The sequence below is a fragment of the Vidua macroura genome, chromosome 2 (genome assembly GCF_024509145.1).
Source record: "Vidua macroura isolate BioBank_ID:100142 chromosome 2, ASM2450914v1, whole genome shotgun sequence".
In the NCBI taxonomy this organism is placed as follows: Eukaryota; Metazoa; Chordata; class Aves; order Passeriformes; family Viduidae; genus Vidua; species Vidua macroura.
The window spans coordinates 4774435-4792929 of record NC_071572.1 but is presented as its reverse complement, the minus strand read 5'-3'; the positions used below and the strand labels follow the sequence as shown (position 1 = coordinate 4792929).

General features: G+C 43.6%; 1 protein-coding gene across 1 annotated transcript in view; it reads right to left on the bottom strand.

The window, feature by feature from the left end:
• Positions 1-18495, bottom strand: part of UMODL1 (uromodulin like 1) — a 54057-nt gene that overhangs the window by 29024 nt on the left and 6538 nt on the right. The window contains exons 3-7 of the mRNA XM_053972149.1: positions 15922-16164; positions 8427-8533; positions 7044-7236; positions 3651-3905; positions 2105-2217 (exon numbers count right to left, since the gene is read on the bottom strand). Of these exons, the coding sequence (XP_053828124.1) occupies positions 2105-2217; positions 3651-3905; positions 7044-7236; positions 8427-8533; positions 15922-16164 (911 nt within the window). The remainder of the gene's footprint in view (positions 1-2104; positions 2218-3650; positions 3906-7043; positions 7237-8426; positions 8534-15921; positions 16165-18495) is intronic.

Here is an 18495-nt window from a genome sequence, read left to right as displayed (position 1 = left end):
AGGAGGCAGCAGGATCAGAGCAGCTCTGCTGTAGGAACTGCTGAGAGAATTGGGATTGTTCAGCCTGCAAAGCAGAAGGCTCTGGGGAGACTTAATTGTGACCTTCCAATACCTGAAGGGAACTTACTGGAAAGATGAGGCAAGACTATTTACAAGGGCCTGGAGCGACAGGACAAGGGGGAATGACTTCAAACTGACAGAGAGTAGGGTTAGATTAGATATTAGGAGAAACTTCTTTACGCTGAGGGTGGTGAAGCCCTGGCACAGGTTGCCCAGAGAAGCTGTGGATGCCCCATCATTGGATGTGTCCAAGGCCAGGTTGGACAAGGTGCTGAGCAATTTGGTCAGGTGGAAGAAGTCCCTGCCTATGCCAGGGGTTTGGGACTGGATGATCTTCAGGGCCTCTTCCAACCCAAACCGTTCTGTGATTATATAATTCTATGATAGCTTTGAAAACTGTATCCCTCTGATCACTGGTCTTAAAAACCAAGTTCCAAATTTTGGCTCAAGGGAGCAGAATTCCCCCTGGCCCTGTTTGCCTGCACCAGAGCTGAACTGTCCTGGTAAATGCATGCAGCAGAGCCTTGATGTTATCTCTCTATGTCACATACACATTTTGTTTCATTTACAAGTGTGGGCATGGCTTTAGTTCCCAGGGAGCATTTGAAACTCACCAGTTCAAGCTCAGCCTGAGTCCAATAATAAAGAAACCTCAGGATGAGAGCCAAGAAAAATGGAGGTGGATAACTTCAAAAAACGTGTTTGAGACAGCCCAGCTTCAAGGCAGCATCACAATTACATCATGGTTAATTACCAAACCAGTGAGCAGTCACTTCAGCTGAACAAATGGCATTGCTCTGAACACTGAAGCTGGCACACTGCTGTCAATATTTGAGCTGTGCAGGAGCTGGCAGTTTCACCTTACATGTCTAGTAGGCAGCTCCTTGCTTGAGCCTTTTGTTCCTGCATACACCTCAAATTGTGCCTTTGAGCACGAATCCAGAGCCATAAATCAGCACAGCTTTGCTTCCATTCAGTCAGAGCTTGCTCAAAAAGTTTCCTACAAACAAGCTGTGTAGCTGGTCTAAGCTCACATCAGGGTAGAGAGGCAAGAAAAGGAAGAGAGAAGAAATGAGAGGGGAATGTTGTGCTCACAAACACCCAAGGAGGCAGAAGCAACACAGATGGGCAATGCTCCTTTTTCTTCCCATCCTGATGAAGCCAATCAGGTCTGCATTAATCTCAGAAAGGACTCACTCACCAAAATCTTCCTACACAGCAAAAGTGAACAATTTGCAACTGTGGGAAATAAAGCCATGTGAGGAGGTTTAACTAAAAATTTCTGTTGGGCAAATGCCTCTTCTCTGCTGCCCTTGAATGTATAGCTCCATTATTGTTTTGGGTTTTTCTCTTGCATTTAAATTCACACATGGTTACGAGTCACCCTTGGTTTTGGGGAAGCCTTGTGTTGGGCGGAGATCCCAATTCCTCTGTATGGGCCCTGTTCTGTGCAGCAAAACTGTAGGAGATTGCTCCATCTGAAACCTCCCCCTTTTTTGGGAAGCTCAGAGCTGCCACCAGATTTCATGACTCAAGTTTTGTTTCTGGCTGATTACACCTGACTGTGGACAGTGACCACGTGTGCAGACAAGGAATGGGGCTGGAGAAGAAAGCCTGATCCAGATACTTTCCCTGAAAGAAGAAAGAGAGCAGGCAGAGAACTATTTATTTGAGGAGGAGTAAGACGTTTATTGAGCAGACTGTGCTGAAATGAATGCCAGGAATGCCATTTCAATAATCCATTTAAAAGCCTCAAGTTAATTTACTGTGTGTTTATTGCCAAATTAAAGATCCAAGGAAAGGAGCCCCTGTTGCATGCCTGCATTTCTAATTCCTTCACTCTTCTGCAAGGGAAAATTCTCACTGGCTTCATTGCTAACAAGGCCAAGGGCTTGATCTAGTGTGTTGTAATTATAAAGAAAGGTCACAGGAAATAGTATGCTGATTTTGAAGGAATACTTCATCCAGGCATAAAATCCTCTATTACATTAAATAAATTTTACATTGAAAAAAAATGTATTACACAGAGATATAGTTATTTTACCTCTGTAAGCAACAGCCTTGAAAATTCCTCATATGCTGAGCTGCTGGAATTATGGAAATCATCAGTGAAGTTGTAGTTGAGAATCCTCATTGTAACATCAAATATCTTGGCCTCTGTAAAACACAACATTAAAACACACTGACAAAGTAGGAAAGGATTCAGTTAAAATTTATGTATCTGGACCAAAATCTCAGCTGATGGAAGAAAGGAGGACAAGATTGAGAGATTTTGGTATTAAATCAAGAAAATAAATCCAACAGTCTCCTACAAGCTTCTGATACATTGAGAAGATGCACTTATATCAGGTCTAAAGAGATATTTTGGTGCCTAATTGCAACTGCATGAGAACTGGGTGTACACATACTTTATGTGTGGGTGTACACATACCTGGGTCTGGCCCTACATAACTCCTGCCTTGAAGCTGCACCCAGGGTTGAATCGCCCATGGGCTCATCTCTGGCCCACCAGTCACAGTTTTTATTTATTTCTTTTCCTGATCTTGATAGTGGGAATAGTAAATATGTTCTTAAACTTAAAATACAACAAAAAGTTGTGCATTCCCCTTGTGTGTGTGGTGAGCCCTGACAGATACTGTACAGAGCACAGGAGCCAAAACCAAGAGCCAAGGAATCTCTAACTGCTTTATCCTGTATAAACACTCCCAGGCTGTTACTCCTTGGACTGATCCTTGGAAAACTTTTCTTTTTCTCAAGGGCTCCAACTTCATACTCTGAAGTTCAGCTCTCTGTTTTCATAACCACTAGACCTCCTCCTATCCCTCCACAAAGAGAGTAATTTCCTTCTGACCCAAACTGGAGTCATCCCTCATCTCATCAAAGGGAAAGCTCTTAGGGATAAACATGAACAGCAGCATTCCCACTGTGGTCAGTAATAAAGAGTTCACTGCCTGCTCTTTGAAAAAAAAGGGGAGAGATTTATTTCTTTATTTGCATGGAGGCTTAGGAAATAATTTAAGACTAGAGAAAAAGCAAAATTATGTTTGATCAACACACTAGGGCCTCATGAAGCTCCCACCACCAGTTAATTGAACAGAACTGGGCAGGTAGTCTGCAGCTTTCTTACTCAGTCCTTGTCATTCTCTTTAATCCTTTATTCAGCAGAATCTGCCCTTCCTCTGGGCACTCTTGTTAGCTCAGCTGAGCCCTTGACAAACCAGTTGCCTGGATTTCCCTCTGGCCACAGCCATCAACCAGGGAAAAATGAGGCCTGCTGGGAGATGGGTGGCAGAAAGCAGTGCCAGGCATCAAAGAAATAAATTTTTAGAAAAGAATCATATCTTAGCCTGATATCTGTAATAGTCTAATCAGCTCCAGCACTGCTTTATCAAGTAAGGCCAAAGTTCTGCTGCCTGATATTCTGGGTTGGATAAATGCTGGAGTAGATGAGATAAAAAGTGCTGAAGAAGTTGTTCAGTGAGGACCAAAGGGTCATTACTGAACTGCAAGTGAGTGGGGATGGAAGGAGGAGAAGGGAGAAGACAGAGCTCCATTATATTATATATATGTATTTCAAAGTGTTTCTTTACCTGTTTTAACATTTTGACGGGAGATAATGGTTTTTCCACAAGTTTCATAGCTGATCTCTACTGAATACATCACACCTGCTTCCAGGTGAGACACATTCATTTGCATTTCCTCTGTCTCCAGGTTTTGCACAGTTTCATTGCCCTTGGCCACACGGACTTGGAAAGTGTGGTTCAGAGTGGAACTGACAAGCCAGGACATTTCAAAGCTGTTGCTGGTAACGCTGAGGATTCGATGGTTTGTAACTGCAGAGGGATCTGTTGCAAGAAAACAGCAGCACGAGTTGGCACAGAAAAAGCAACATTTTACTTTTAATGCCTTCTGCTGATCTAAATCCACTACAGACAAGCACTCTGACAGTCAATAGGGTCAGGATAGAATCTGCCCCTCTCACACCAGCAGATGCCTTCATCCATGAACCATCCCACTAGAGTGACTGATTTAGTGTTTAACATTTTTATTTCCTTTTACTATATGCATTTATATTGAATCGTAGAATCACAGAACAGTTTGGGCTAAAGATCCCTAAAGATCATCCAGTTCCACCCCCTGCCATGGGCAGGGACACCTTCCACTAGACCAGGCTGCTCAGAGCCCTGTCCAGCCTGGCCCTGACCACTGCCAGGGATGAGGCAGCCACAATCCCTCTGGACAACCTGATCTCCTCCAAATCTCTAGTCATATAAATAATCAGCTACAGGTGCAAGCAACAGGAATAAATTTGGAAGAGTGACTCTGGGTGCTCTACATGTGTTGACACCTGCTTTGCCTCCTGTCACTTTAATCATCAAAATGCACCCGTTCAGGCAAAGGTTGCCTGGATTTATCCTGGAAAACCTCCCAGACCCCAGCTAACAGAGGCTGGGGGAGAGTGGCGTGCAGCACTTCACCTGTCATTCCACTCTAGTCCAGTGCCATCATTGTCATCAAAATGGGAAAAGACAGGGCCCTTCAGAGAGGATTCCTGTCCTGGGAGGAGGAGGTGTTTAAACTGGTAGGATGAGTTGCCCTGCAGCAGAGCCTGTCTGGTGAGAGAGAGAGCCCAGACAAGACACCTCTGCTGGAGAGAGCTGGGGCCAGGAGAGATGAGCATCACACCCCATGCTAACCCAGAGACCACGGCATGCTGCTGCCACAGCTTCAAGTCTTTCATGCTAATGGTTAGGCTAAGGAGAAAAGGTTGTTTTCAGAAATTGCTTCAAGAGAACACAATTGTTTCCAGCACTCTGAGCCAGGGGGCTGCCAAACACCCCCAAAGCTGCTCCCCACTGCACTAGAGGGGCCTCAGTTTAATTCCTCTGGCTTCAGCTTCGATCAGAAGTCGTGGATGAAGATCAAGAATACCCAGCCTGTCTCTCTGAACTCTCAAAGAACAACTTAAATCTATTTCCTCCCACAGAAGAACAGGGTGCTGTTAAAAGGATTGTGATAACTCTTGCCTGAAAGGGCTGGATCACCCATATAAACACAAATCTACTGAGGTTTGTTCCCATCACAAATCAAGAAAACATTTATTAAAATACAAGGTTACTTACAGCACCCAGCATCTGTAAATTGGTTGGTTATGGACAAAAGACTTGATTTCCTTAGAGAAGGAGAGCTACTGCCAGTGTTAACAGCATTTACTGAACTTGGAGTAGATACTACAATGCCTAGGGGAAAATTGTATTATCAGAGTTAGAGTATTTCTAAGAAAATTAATCCAAAATAATACCATTCAGGTTTTCCACATGAAAAGCAGCAGTAGAAGTAATATAAATAATAAAAAAAAAAGTTATCATATCACAAAAGCATAAAATAGTACATTATCTTAATTTTTGAGATTAAGGGATTGTAAAATTGTTTTCTAATTAAAGCATCGAATCTGCAAGCAGCTATTCATCTCATTATCTTAAAGCCTATTAGCAGGCCCATTGATGTCTGTGGGCTGTAAGTATATTTTGCTGAACTGGTACCACAAGGAATTATTTCAGCCAGTGCCAAACTCCAGCTGCTTGCAGCAGAGAGCTCAGCAGCAGTGCAGGAGCTGAAGGTGCGAACATACATCCACCGAGTCTGGGCTGCAGTCAAAACAGGAAAAAAGAAAATGGTAGAAATAATGCCACTAATTGTTCCTCAAGAGGCTGGGGAGCTGCACTGACAACAAGTGACTTGCTCTGAGAAGCAGCAGGGTCTGAAGCTTTAGCTTTTGGCAGATGAGTGAGGACAGCTCAGGGTGAAATAGAGGAAACACAAGGGACTGTGAAATAAATACTCTGCATTTCCATCAGAAACAGGTAACAGGTTTACGTGGCATTTTCTCCCACCAGGAGGAGAAGGGGCACTCATGCTCCAGAAATTCCCGCAGGTGACTCCTGCAAAGGAGCTCTAAGTCCTGCAGGAACATCCTCAGCACTTCCCAGGGTGAGACCTACATTTCTTACCTTCCTTCCTTGGGCTCAGCCAGTGAGGGATGACAGTGGCATGTTCATGCTGAGGGTGGCAGCTGTAATAACCCTCCAGGTTTACACAGCTGCTTTTCTCAGGGCAAGCATTGAATTCAGCATAGGAGCATTCATTGACATCTAGGAAGAACAATAGACCTTGCACAGATATTGGGAGCAGCATCAAAATTGATCTGCACTGTGTGTAGACCAGGCTCTGGCTATGATAAATTCAGTGTAAATGTGCAGTAATGCTGTTAAAGCCATTCTGGATGTTACCACCCTATCACTTTTTACCCCAATTCTTTGGAATTAGAGGACAATTAGGAGCAGCTCCTCCTTACACCTGTAGGATGCCATCCAAACCTGAGATGTCAGCACAGGAGGAAGGAGGACTACCCAGTGATTTCACTGAAAACAGTAAAAAAACTGAGGAAACTGAGTAAACACAGAATAAGAAAAATGCATTTCTGGAGTAAAAACGTTCAACTGCAGAGCAATAAGTTGCTTGACATAATTTTAAATTAATATATTGAAATGTTTATGTAACATTTAAAAAGTATGTAGTAATATGCTATAGTAATTAACAGACTATAAATGTGACTTGTTTCATACAAGCTACTGGAAGTAACATGGCAACAGAATATATCTGCTTCCCAAGAAAACAGGATTTTTAAGAGCCTGTTTAATTCAACTAATGAGTGTTCTACAAATATGCACATATTTGTTTTTTCGTCTGAAAAAATGAAGTTACTGGGAGAAAATAAATTTGAGGGTTCAGAAGCGTTCCCTTCCAAACTATTCACTCCAAAATAATCATTAACTCTCCATCCTATACCAGAAAGGTCAGGTTTGCAAAGTTTGCAAGATCCTCTGTGCTATCTTTGAAAGCAAATTAACGGTTCTATAAACGAGATCCCAAGTGAAGAGGGACGAAAGCCCCTAAAATGTGACAGGATTACAGTCAGTGACCTTGCACTTGTGTGTCAATCACTTCATACACACGCTTCACCATGGCCTTCAGGGAGGAGGAAACCTCTGCCAGAGGAGCTGGGTGGTGCGTGCCCAGGAGAAGCTGGGAGGCCACTGTCCCAGCGTAGATGTCCCCACGGTTACTCTGGATGTGGTGCACAGAGGCTTTCAGGGGCTGCAATGCACCAGTGATCTGGAAAACAGGGCAGCAAACACCGGAGCACCTCGGTCATTTCCCAGCACATGAATTATGCAGTGGTTATTATCGTAATCTGAGTGTAGAAGGAAATTCAGAAACCATGGCAAAGTGGTTTAGGCCTGTATTTATGCAAGGTGAGTTCTTATTTTCACATTTCACAACCGATTTATGTCACAGAAATGCCAAGCTCAGGGGGATGTGGACCTGATCTCAAAATGCTTTGGCAGGAGTAACCCAGGAAGAGGTGGGAAAAGTCCTGCTTTGCAAAGTCTCCATGGATTACAATAAATCACACAGGCCACTAAAATTCACCTGCAATAAAGCTGTCCAAGACTTCTTGTTTTGAACAGCTAAATGGGCTGCTGGCAAAGGGAATAGAAAGAAAAAGAGGAAAAGCAATGCACTCAGGATGAAGGGTGGGATTAAGAGAGACCCCAGAGAGACCAAGCCATCCCAACTGAGAGTCAGGAATGAGAGAAGGGATTTGCTGGTGGGCTGAGCATTGAGAGGCAGTGGAACAAACAGCAGGACGCTCTGAGTAGCAGCTCATTGAACAGCTTCACCTCAACTCCCCATTTCCCGAGTGTTTCACTTTCACACTGCTTGTTTTAGACCAAGATGTAAAAGCCTTGGTGGATCCTTGCCCCTGCTCCCTACTACACAGCAACAGGACCAGGCTTTCTTGTTTTTTTAGGATATGAGAAGGGGAAATTAGATAGGAAAAATTACATGCCTGCTGTTGTTATAATTTCCATTCTCCTGCCCATCAGTGCCAGCAGATTATGGCAGATAGGTTTGTCTTGGAAAGGCTTAACTTAAAATTCCATATCAGAAAACATCATGCTTTGAAGGTCTTGAAGTCTGGTCCCAGCCCGTCATAGGCCCAAAACTGAACTGAGACAGAGCTGAAGCAAGCACTACTTAAGCTGGAAAACCCCCTTTATTTCAGTAGGTCTTTCAATTGCCCTTGGAAGAGAACAGAAACTTTTGCTAAAGAAGCTGATAAATCAATGTTACTTGAATTGTTTAAGGATGCAGCTGACATTCAGTAATCAGAAATACAGAAATAATCAGAAATAGGGCTAAAAAAAAATCAATCTGGCAGAACAAAGGGGCAGCAAAGAATGGCCCCTGAGTAAGAGAATCATGGGTGCAACGAGGGAAGAGTTTGTTTCTGTACATACCATGGAGTGTAAGAGGCGGGAATGATTCAGAAGGTGGGAATCCACCCGGGTTAATTCATTAAAATCCATTTTCACGAGCACTGTCACGTTGTACCAGAACATCCTCCCTGCAGCATAGGAAATAAAACAGCCAAGTCATCTGGGGTCTGGTGCTGCAGAAGGCGACAGAGCTTCAGGGAGGCTCTGAGCAAACAAAGCAAGATTTCACTTGGCAAAGGTGAGGGCCAGCTAGGGCCTCGTTTGCCATATGCCACAGGCAGAGGAGCCAGGGAAGGTTTGCTGGACCCACAGCACCCACACACCACTCAGTGCTCACAGGCATAGTAAAAGTGGCCCCCAACATCTGGGAAGAATGATGTTTGAACTCTAATGATTTTAGAAGGTTAATTATTATATTATATTATATTATATTATATTATATTATATTATATTATATTATATTATATTATATTATATTATATTATATTAACTAGAACTATTATTAACTAGTTATATCACTAATAAGAAAAACTTGTGGCTCTCTGCTAAGAGTCTTGACACAGTTGTGGATTTAATTGGTTAATGAATTTAAGCAACTATTACTAGAATTTAATCAAGTGATCACCTTGGGTAAACAATCTCTACACTATGTTCTACATGGGCACAGACAGGGAGTAGTGAATGAGATAAGAATTGTTTTGATTCTCTTTTCTCTGCTTCTCTCACAGCTTCTCTCAGGAGAAATCCTGAGAAACCTAAGTGTCTCTCTGTTCAGAGGGCATGTGAATACCACACACGAGTGCAAGCACTGAAGCTGAATCTCCTGGAATCCATCCAAGGCACATTCCCATATTTGTTTCAGGAAGAGCTATGGTAACAGTTTTCCTGCCCACTCCCACCCTCAGGAGGGAAAATTAAGGATATTTCTATTAGAAGCAGTTGAATTTATCAGTAACATACCCTCTGGCATGGGATCCACACAGCCTGCTCCTTTGGATGAGCTGCAGCATTTTTTCAGCCCTGGACACTGAGTATCGAACGTGCAAGGATAATCAAGTGTTTCCATATCCTTCACTGGACAAATACCAGGTCTTGAGGCAAATACACTGGATCTATTGAGTGCTAAGTAACAAAAACATTTCTGAGAACAAACATACAGAAAGTTGTTTCCATAAAATTGTGATATTTAATTTATACCAAACATCTCCTCCTCAGTTTAGAAGTGTGTCTGTTCTGAGTTTTTAATGGGAAGAAAACAGCAGCCTGAAATGCCATTATTTCATTTCAATCTCAGATCTTTCTCTTGTCCATGACATTTCTGTTAGAGAAATTTTGAGTTTCTAACTTTCCATTAATAATTATAGATGGATGGGCTCATAGGTAAGTTTCTAAATGTGGAGACACTGAGAAACAGAAAATATGCCTGATATCAGCTGTGACTAATCCAAATAATAGATAATGATCAAAGAAAGCAGGTACTGTGTAAGATAGAAATTGAGAACTTTCATTTAACATTTTGTGGCACAAATTTAACCTTAGTTGCAGTAATTCTGTTCCAGCTGGCCACTCCAGGAGGTTGGTAGCCCACGCCAGAGAGCCCTGCAGAGAGGGCAGCTGAGGCAGGAGGTTGCTGCTTCCCAAGCCAAGGGCAGACAGTGGTTCTGGGTCAGTGCCAGCACAAAATCTCTTCTAGGGAGGAAAAGAGAAAATATTTCCAAGCCCTACAAACTCACTTCTTTACCCAGACTCTCAAACACAGCTCCATGTAATGCTCAGCTCTGGTCTTTCCAAGCAACCTGGAAGAAATCTCTTTTCAATTCATTTTGCACCTCCAGGTTTTTGATCCTTTACTGAGCAATTGAAGTCAGCCAGGAGAAAAATGAACCTGATTGCTGCAATAGAAACAGTTGTGGTGCAGGAAAACCACATTTGACGTAATAAAGCCTATACCAAGTGAAAAGTCCACAGCAAACTATAAATCTATTCTGAACAGTCAGTTCTGTGGGTTTACAATTTCTGTTATCCCACAGCTCTGGATGAGAGTAAATGTGAGGTTTCTGAGAGGCAGGAGGGGATATTGAATCTAGCATTTTTGGTCTCTGCCAAGTGACCTTCTTAGCCAGGGAAATGATCTTGATTAACCAAGATTTAACCTGAATCTGCATAACTTGCTGCCACATGCATGTTCCAGGTCCTCCTCTCTTTGGGGCTGGCACTCCACAGGTGGTTTCCCCAAACAGGTCCTTTCCCTAGAAATATCCCTCTTGATTTTCAAAGCCACATTCAGGTGTGATACAGCCTCGGTGGCCCTTAGCTGAATCTCACACACATTCCCAGCCTCAAGTGATTGCTCCTTCTCAGCCTCCTGTGCAGGGAGCTAAGCAGCCTCTCACACTGGATTTTGCACAAACATGAGCACCAAGGGATTTCCCTCTGTTAGAAAATTCCCTATTCACCAGTGCTCCTTACTGTTCAAACCAGGTGGATCCTGGTCAGCTGGACCCAGGCATGGAAATTCCTCCAGCTCTGAGATTCAGGTGCAGTTCAAACAGGTTTGAGGTTCAAAGCAGTTTTTTTTCCCACCTCTCTCTCTCTCTTTTTTTTTTTTTTTTTTTTTTTTTTTTTTTTTTTTTTGTGGTGTGTTTAACTGCAGTGTAAATGGTTTAATGAGTCACATGCAATGTCAGAAAACACTATTGAATCCTGGCTGGGTGCCACAGTAGCCATTTATCTGAAATCAAAAGGTCATCTTTTTCAGATCAGCGGAAACAGAGATGGATTCACTTCACATTTCTGCCTAATTATACCAGATGCACTTTGGAAATTCAATTTATGCTCTCCCCTTCAATCATGCTGGGGACAGTCACCTACCAAGCAAGCAGTGAGGAGCAAACCAGCCAACTCCTGTGTCACTTGGATGAAGTACAGGCTTTTCTCCTCTGTTATTTACATAAATGTATGGAAGCAAAACTGCAGCTTAGCAACCAAAGGTCACTTGCCAGCCTGCCTCTGGACAGCTGCTGGATCAGCTGTGACTGCAGGATGGGGCATCTCCCAGGAGATTGATGCTGAGGGACAACATTAGCTCAGCCATAACCCCCTTCCCCTCCCTCCTTCCCTCTGGAAGGGGTGGTTTCTTCCAGAGGGTGTGGTGGAGCCAGGGACCAGCACCCTGCATTTGTCTCAGGTATCAGAAAGTGGAGACAAATCTATGAAATTACAGAAGCTCCTGGAAAAGTCTGTTCCAAAGGCAGGCTGGCAGTTTTCATCACACAGCCCTGGGGTTGGGGTCCTTGAGCATTGGTAGGCTTTACTTGCTCAGGTGGATGTTTTCCATCCTGATTGCCTCTCTAGGGGTTTAATTGGGATTTGTGCTGATCCAGCCTCTGACAAATATTTAACACCCTTCCTGGGTGTTCCTTTTGCCTTAGAGAGGAGAAGGTTGAGGGGGATGTGATCAAGGTTTACAAAATCCCAAAGGCAGGGGGCAAGGTGAAGGCAGAGCTGGTTTTCACCAGAGCCCACAGTAATAAAATGGATGAAAGAACTCACTTCTTTACCCAAACAGGAGGGAACTTCTGCAATTTGTCAGCACAGGGGGTGTGGAGACAGAGGACTCAAAAAGGGACAAGGCAATTCCCAGACAGGATTCCCATCTGCAGACACCATGGGGAACAGGCAGGGATGCTGATAATCCCATTTCTGCAGCTGCTGGGGGCACACAAGGGACACAAACTGCAGGGCAGCAGGAGCCACCTGCTGCTGGGTGAAGTCCAACAGGACATTCTGGCACCTTCTCACCCCAGGCTGATGCTGCAGTGCTGCCCACATGTGACACCACTGTCCCCTGGCTTTCCTGTGACAGCCGAGCACAGGGACAGCTGTGGCCAGCTCCTGCAGCTCTGGTTCCAGCCAGCATGGGAACATCTGCGTGCCAGCTCTGGAAGGTCCCAGCCCTGCTGAGGAGCTGCTTGGACACCTACAATGAGCCTTTTTTTTTACTTTTTTGTTGTTTTTCTGAAAACCTTCGGAAGTTGTGCACACAAGGCACGCTGATTGAAGCCTGACTTTAACATTGCAAATCAAGTGCTCTCAAGAATTAAAGTTGTCTTGGGCCTTATTTCAAGGTATTTTTGTATATGTGTGCTTAAAAACCAGCCTTCATCGTGTGCTGATGCACTCTTTGCCTCCCTAGCTGGGGATCAGGCAGGGTTAGATGGCAGATAAGGAGCTCTCTGGTTTCATCTTATGCTGGAAAGTGGGCGGCAAGCCAGCCACCAGCAGAAATAACCATAGCAGCCACTCAGGCAGCTGGAAACAATCCTGGAGAGCTGGATCCTATCTCTACCTAAAAGACAAGATGCTGGGGGAAGTTTTGTATGGTGAAACAACCTTCAGGGTTTCACAGGTCCATGAGCTTGACCTGCAGCCCTGTGCCCCAACCGTACAAGTTGTTCAAAGCAGCACTAAGCACCATGAAAATCAGAATAAATTCATGAAAAAGTTAAAACTGCACCCAAGGTGTCTGAAGGCAGGTCTGAAACCAACACAGAATGGTTTGATCTCAGTTTCTCTGCAGCTCAGTTGCCCATCTGTGAACGACACAGAAGCTCCCTCGCTTCCCACAGCTTTTTTGAAGACAAATTGCTGCCTGTGAATCCTCCAGGATTCACCTTCAGAGGTGATAAACAATTCTCTACTCAGTGAGAGGCTGAGCAGAGCACTGAATGTGGAGGTCAGGATGGCACATTCTGGTGAGCTCCTCAGAGGGGCTCCATCATCCCTGGGCACTGGGAAATGTGGTCCTTGGGGCACCACAGAGCTGGATCAGGTAATGAAAAGAGTTCACTGATCTGCATGCGTGGGCAAAAAGAGAGAAAACAAAGGTTGTTTTATTTAATTCTACCTTAAGAATTAATTCCAGCACTTCCTAACTTTTAGATATTTAACTTTCCAGCTGTTATTTAAAAATGACAAAGTCATTTGTGTGTGCACCTGTAACACTCTCCTGATGGACAGACACACAACTAATGAGAACTACCAGAGCAACTTAACCGGTGATCTAGAGTAAGGAAATCATAAAAGCAGGGCCTGCCATATCCCAGGGTGGGGTAATTGCTTCCTTCTAGGAAGAGAAGGTGAGGAGTGGTCAGGAACAGGTTGCTGTGAAAGGTCATGGAGACCTTTCCACTCCTGGCAGGATGGAGAGCACGCCAGCATGGATAACGTCAAGAAGAAAATAACAGCACTTCAGCAGCGTGCTGTGCAGTAATTTCTGCAGTTCCAGTTTGTCTTCTCATCATTTATTTAAGACTGTGTCTAGACAGTGCATTACCATTCACAGAATTTATGACTAATACCCTGAAAAGCAAAGAATAATGTAAACATGGAAATCACCTAGAAGCCATACAAATCCTTAAATGGTTTTAAATATTCCCAAGTTAACTTTTACAGGAAAACGTGTCAGGGTGACCACAGTATTTCATGGACAAACTTGCCCAGAGTGCCCATCAACAACATGGCAAGGGCAGGGTGGAAATTCTGCAGCTAAGCTTTACAAGAGATTTACAGATTTGTTCACGTTGGATGAAACAGAATCATCAACAGCTCTCAAAGCCTAAAATATCCCTAGAGATGCTTTTAGGGATTTCTAAAGAGACAGAATTATAGTGGAAAAAAAATATTTCAAGTGTTACCAAGATGCTTTTTTTTTCCACACAAGAAGATGGTCTTGATTTTCAGAGGTTCAGCAACACCTGAATTTCTTGTACAAACAGTGACAACCACGGTGACTTTTCCACATTTAGCTGGCACAGCTCTTTCCTTGTACTACAGAATTAAAAAGCCATTTTCTCTGATTGCCTCTCAGTCTTGCCATTTGATACTTACAGACAAGCATGTATGCACATGTCTGTATATCCAAAGGACTTCACTGAAGTAACTTTTCAACCATAATTAGATGTATTGGAGATTTTCCCCAGCGTGGAACTGATGCTTGAAAAGTAGAGATGATCAGCAGCAGATCCTTTGCCTGTCTGACAAATCTGCTTGGGCACACAGTAACTTGCAGCTCAAATTCTGCTTTGCTGGGACTCCACAATAGCCATGGAGCCAAACAATAGCAGTAAATTAGGAATTATGCTTTAATTTCTCTTCTCTAAAAAATAATTTTAGGAACAAGTAAAACACATCGACCATTTTTGTATTCCCGTCCTTCTGTTAAAATCCTGCTAGACACAATATTCTACCTGTGACTGTGGAGAAAATGCCTGGGGGAAAAAAAAAAATGTTTGGAAGTTCTTTTTCCAGTGTTCTGAAGCAACTTAAATGTGGGATGAGCACATTGTTCTTGACAGATCCCATGACAGGACAAATGGCTCATCCCCCCTCATGCCACTGTTACATGATCTGGTGCAGAAGCAGGTTTGGGGACATTCCCACACATCTGAGTCACCCAAGTCTTATGACCCAAAACAAGGGCCAGGGCTGCAACAGGACCTTTCCTTTCAATCTGCTGTTCCTGTGTGTGGTTATGTAAATGCCCAGGCCCACACTGAAAAGTGGACATAGGGAAAATGCAATGTCATACTGAAAACAGGAGACAAAACTATGTTCTGCAGAACTTTTCTGGATGACAGAACAGTTCAGTGCTGCTTTAGATAATTCAAGATGCCTGCTCAGCTTAAAAGCATCTAAATTTATCCATTGGAAAAAGAAAGTTCCTTTTCCCCAAGGAATCCCTTCCAATTATATCTCAAGTTGTGATAAAACTGGGAATTTCTGACTGACAACTGGTAACCCTGATGTGGGAAGGGGAAAAGCTTCCATCTTGAGACACAGGTGGTTGAGTCTTCCTGAGTAGAGTCTTATTAACACTCAGATGTTAGATCAGATCCACCAAAAAGTTCACCAATTCTCAGACCTCCCACACAGTCACAGGTAACCAAGGAAGTCCTAAGAAAATAGGTCCTAGTCTAGTTTTGGTTGGAAAGCATCTGGTATCAAGTTGCCCTGAGGTCACAGGTTGTTTTAAATTTGAACCAAAATTGGGTTTGCATTCTGGGAACAGACCCTGCTCCACATCAAAGGAGATGTTATTCCAAGTGCATCCTGAATTACTTTGGAGGAGAAAGCTCCTGGTGTAAATGCAGGCAGGCTCAGAGCAGGCACAGCACCAGACAGTGAATTGTTGCTCTTGGCCAGGGATATTGGCCTGAACCTGGACAGGTAACGAGCCCTTGGAGGGCTAACAAACAGGTGCCTTCCTCAAGCTCCCCTGGAAGTTTAGTGAATTTGTGACTAGAGGTGGCAAAGAGCAAGAATCAGGAGCTTTAATCTGCTATGTCTACTCCTTGCCATGTTGGACAAAGTTTACTGTACATTATTTTAAACTCATTTATTTCAGTGAATAGGAACTATGGCCCAGAACTGAATTAAGCCTTTACACATCTCAGCTGAAGTGAATCTTCTTCCATAAGAAGCATTTATTTCCTCTCTTAATCTGACTAAAACTTACCTAGAGAGCAGTAGAGTCCGACTTGTTCATATCCTTCACAGCAATCTGTGAGAGTGATGGTTTCAGGGACTTCAAGGCTGTGAAACTCTGTTCTGTAGTGTGTCTGGGGACACACCATCCACGGGATCCACCCTCCACAGGATGTGTTCTTCTCATAGGACTTTTGGTAGGCAACCATTTTAAACACACTTTTGGTCAGGGTGTAGTTGCACAGATGGTACCCTAGCAAAGAGAGGCCTTTTTCTAGGAAACAGAAAAGAAAGGGATCAGCATTAACTTGTCACCCTGCTGGTTTTTGGCTTCCTTTTCTACCTCTGTCAAGGTCGGGATTGAAGGCACTTGATAGTTCACGTTCAGACTCAGGTGTTTATTGTTTCTTATCAATGTTACAGCCTCACAGCAGTGAGTTCTGCAGTCCTTCATTAGCAAGGCACAAAATGGCCAACTATCGCCTGTTACAAGGTCTTTTAAGGCTAAACTATCCAATTAAGAAATGACACCTAAATTATTTTAATTTTTAACTGATCCCTTGAAGTCTGCAATGCGGACTTTTCTGTCCAATTACAAAATACCACCCAAACCCGTGAAGAAGAAGGAAGAGAAGGTGAAGAAGAAGGAAGAGAAGATAAAGAATAACCTGCCTCCACCCTAAAACCTCCATCTTGCTTCATATGTATTTCTACATTCTAGAACCCCAAACTCTAAGTTTTCCACCCTGTGATATTACATACTTCTAACCAACTACACACCCGTAATCCCAGTTCTATTAATCAATTTTGGATGCCTGTTCCATGGCCTCAGGTCAAATGCAGTGTTCTCCAGGGAGTCAGAGCCTGCCTGTACAGAAAGTCTAAAATTCTCAGCATCCAGAACTCCAACTTCACCCCAGAGCAGAAGTTCCCTGCAGTATCCAGTGGAAAACAGTGTTATAAGAAAACAGTGACAGAACCAACACAGATGAATGATTTCCAGGAAGGCTGACATTGGGAAGAACATAGCTTCAAAAAAAAGAATTGGTAGTGACTGCTTGTCATAGGCATCACTTTGGTCATGAAAGGATGAAGATTGGCTGAAAATTTAAAGGGTTCTCGGTGCCTTCAGGTGCAAGGCAGAAAAAGGGCAATTTAACTCAAGTTAATATTAAAGAAATTTACATATGTTAATATAAATTAACAGTAGAGCACAATAGCCACTTCCAGGGCAGAGTCACCCAAATAATTTAAAAGCACACTCCAGCCTCCTGCTGCCAAAGCCTTCATCACTCCCCACTGACTATGAAGGGAACAAAGGGTGAGGAACTCATGGGCAGATGAGTCACAGTAGATGTCTGGAATAAGACATCCTTCAGACATCACCCTAGGCTAAAACTGGGTACTCATCCATCACTGGGAAGCACTTCCAGGTAGCTGACACAAAAGGTATTCCTGGAGATCCTGCACTGCCTCTCTGCATTTGTAGCAGGCCTTGTTGATCAGCCATTGGAAACCTGCAGTGGTTCATTGACTTTGAGAACAAACAAAGTCAGTGATAAGGTCATTAACTGCATCATTTCACACAGGTCTGGGGATGGGACTCAGCTTCCAGAGTTCTGAAACCATTTCTGATGAGGAGTGAACTTGTTAGGTGCTTTACTTAAAACTGAAATACTTCAGCAGAGATAGGGGAAAAAACCCAACACCAAACAACAGAAAGAAACCCCAACAACAGCAACAAAAGCAGATGGAGTTTAAGAATTAGCAGTAAGCAACCCACAGACATGTCACAGACATCAGGCTGGCTCCTAATAAGATGTTACAGAAGCCAGAGGGGCTGAGTCACCCTGTGTCCCATTTGGGAAACAGATCGGATGGAATTAAAATGCCTGTATCATCCTCTAACCAAAGCAGAAGAAACTTTAATAAGGATAAATATGAATTAGCTGCAGAGATTCAAATATAGCAGGACTGTTTTGTTTTGGTTTTTTTTGGTTTTTTTTCTGAGAGCTCTGAGGGCACCAGGGTCAGCCAACAGAAGCTAACACAATATACACAACAGGCATACAATTAAAACATTTACAGCTAATCTTATTTGTACAATTTATCTTCTGCTTGAAAATATGAAACATGTTAAAAATAATTCAAGAAGGAAAAGAAAAAAAAATGTTAGGCTTTTAGGAATCCTGTGCTTTTATCACAGCTAAACAAAAGACATTTGTGCAATTTGAGCAGGACTAGGAAAAGAGTTTTGGAGAGGAAGATCCATTTGCAGTGCAGGGACAGTCCAGAAGAAAACATGGAACAGACCTGGTGTCTAGAAATGGCCTTTGGAAGTCCAGCCCTGCTCTGCCTCACTCATCTGTGCCTTCCTCCTGCAGCAAAAGGCAGAGCTGATGCCGGGCTGTGCTCCAGGGAGTGCCTGTGAGAGCCAGAGAGCTCCCAGCAGGCTCCAGGCACTCCGGGCTGCTGCTTGGAGCAGGTCAGCAGGAAAATACTGAGAGTGGAAACCCCACTCCCTGCTTCTTCCTCCCGGCCAGCCTCCAGCAGGACACCTCTGTGGCTGCTCCCTGCAAGAAGCAGGCAGCTGTCATTGCATTTT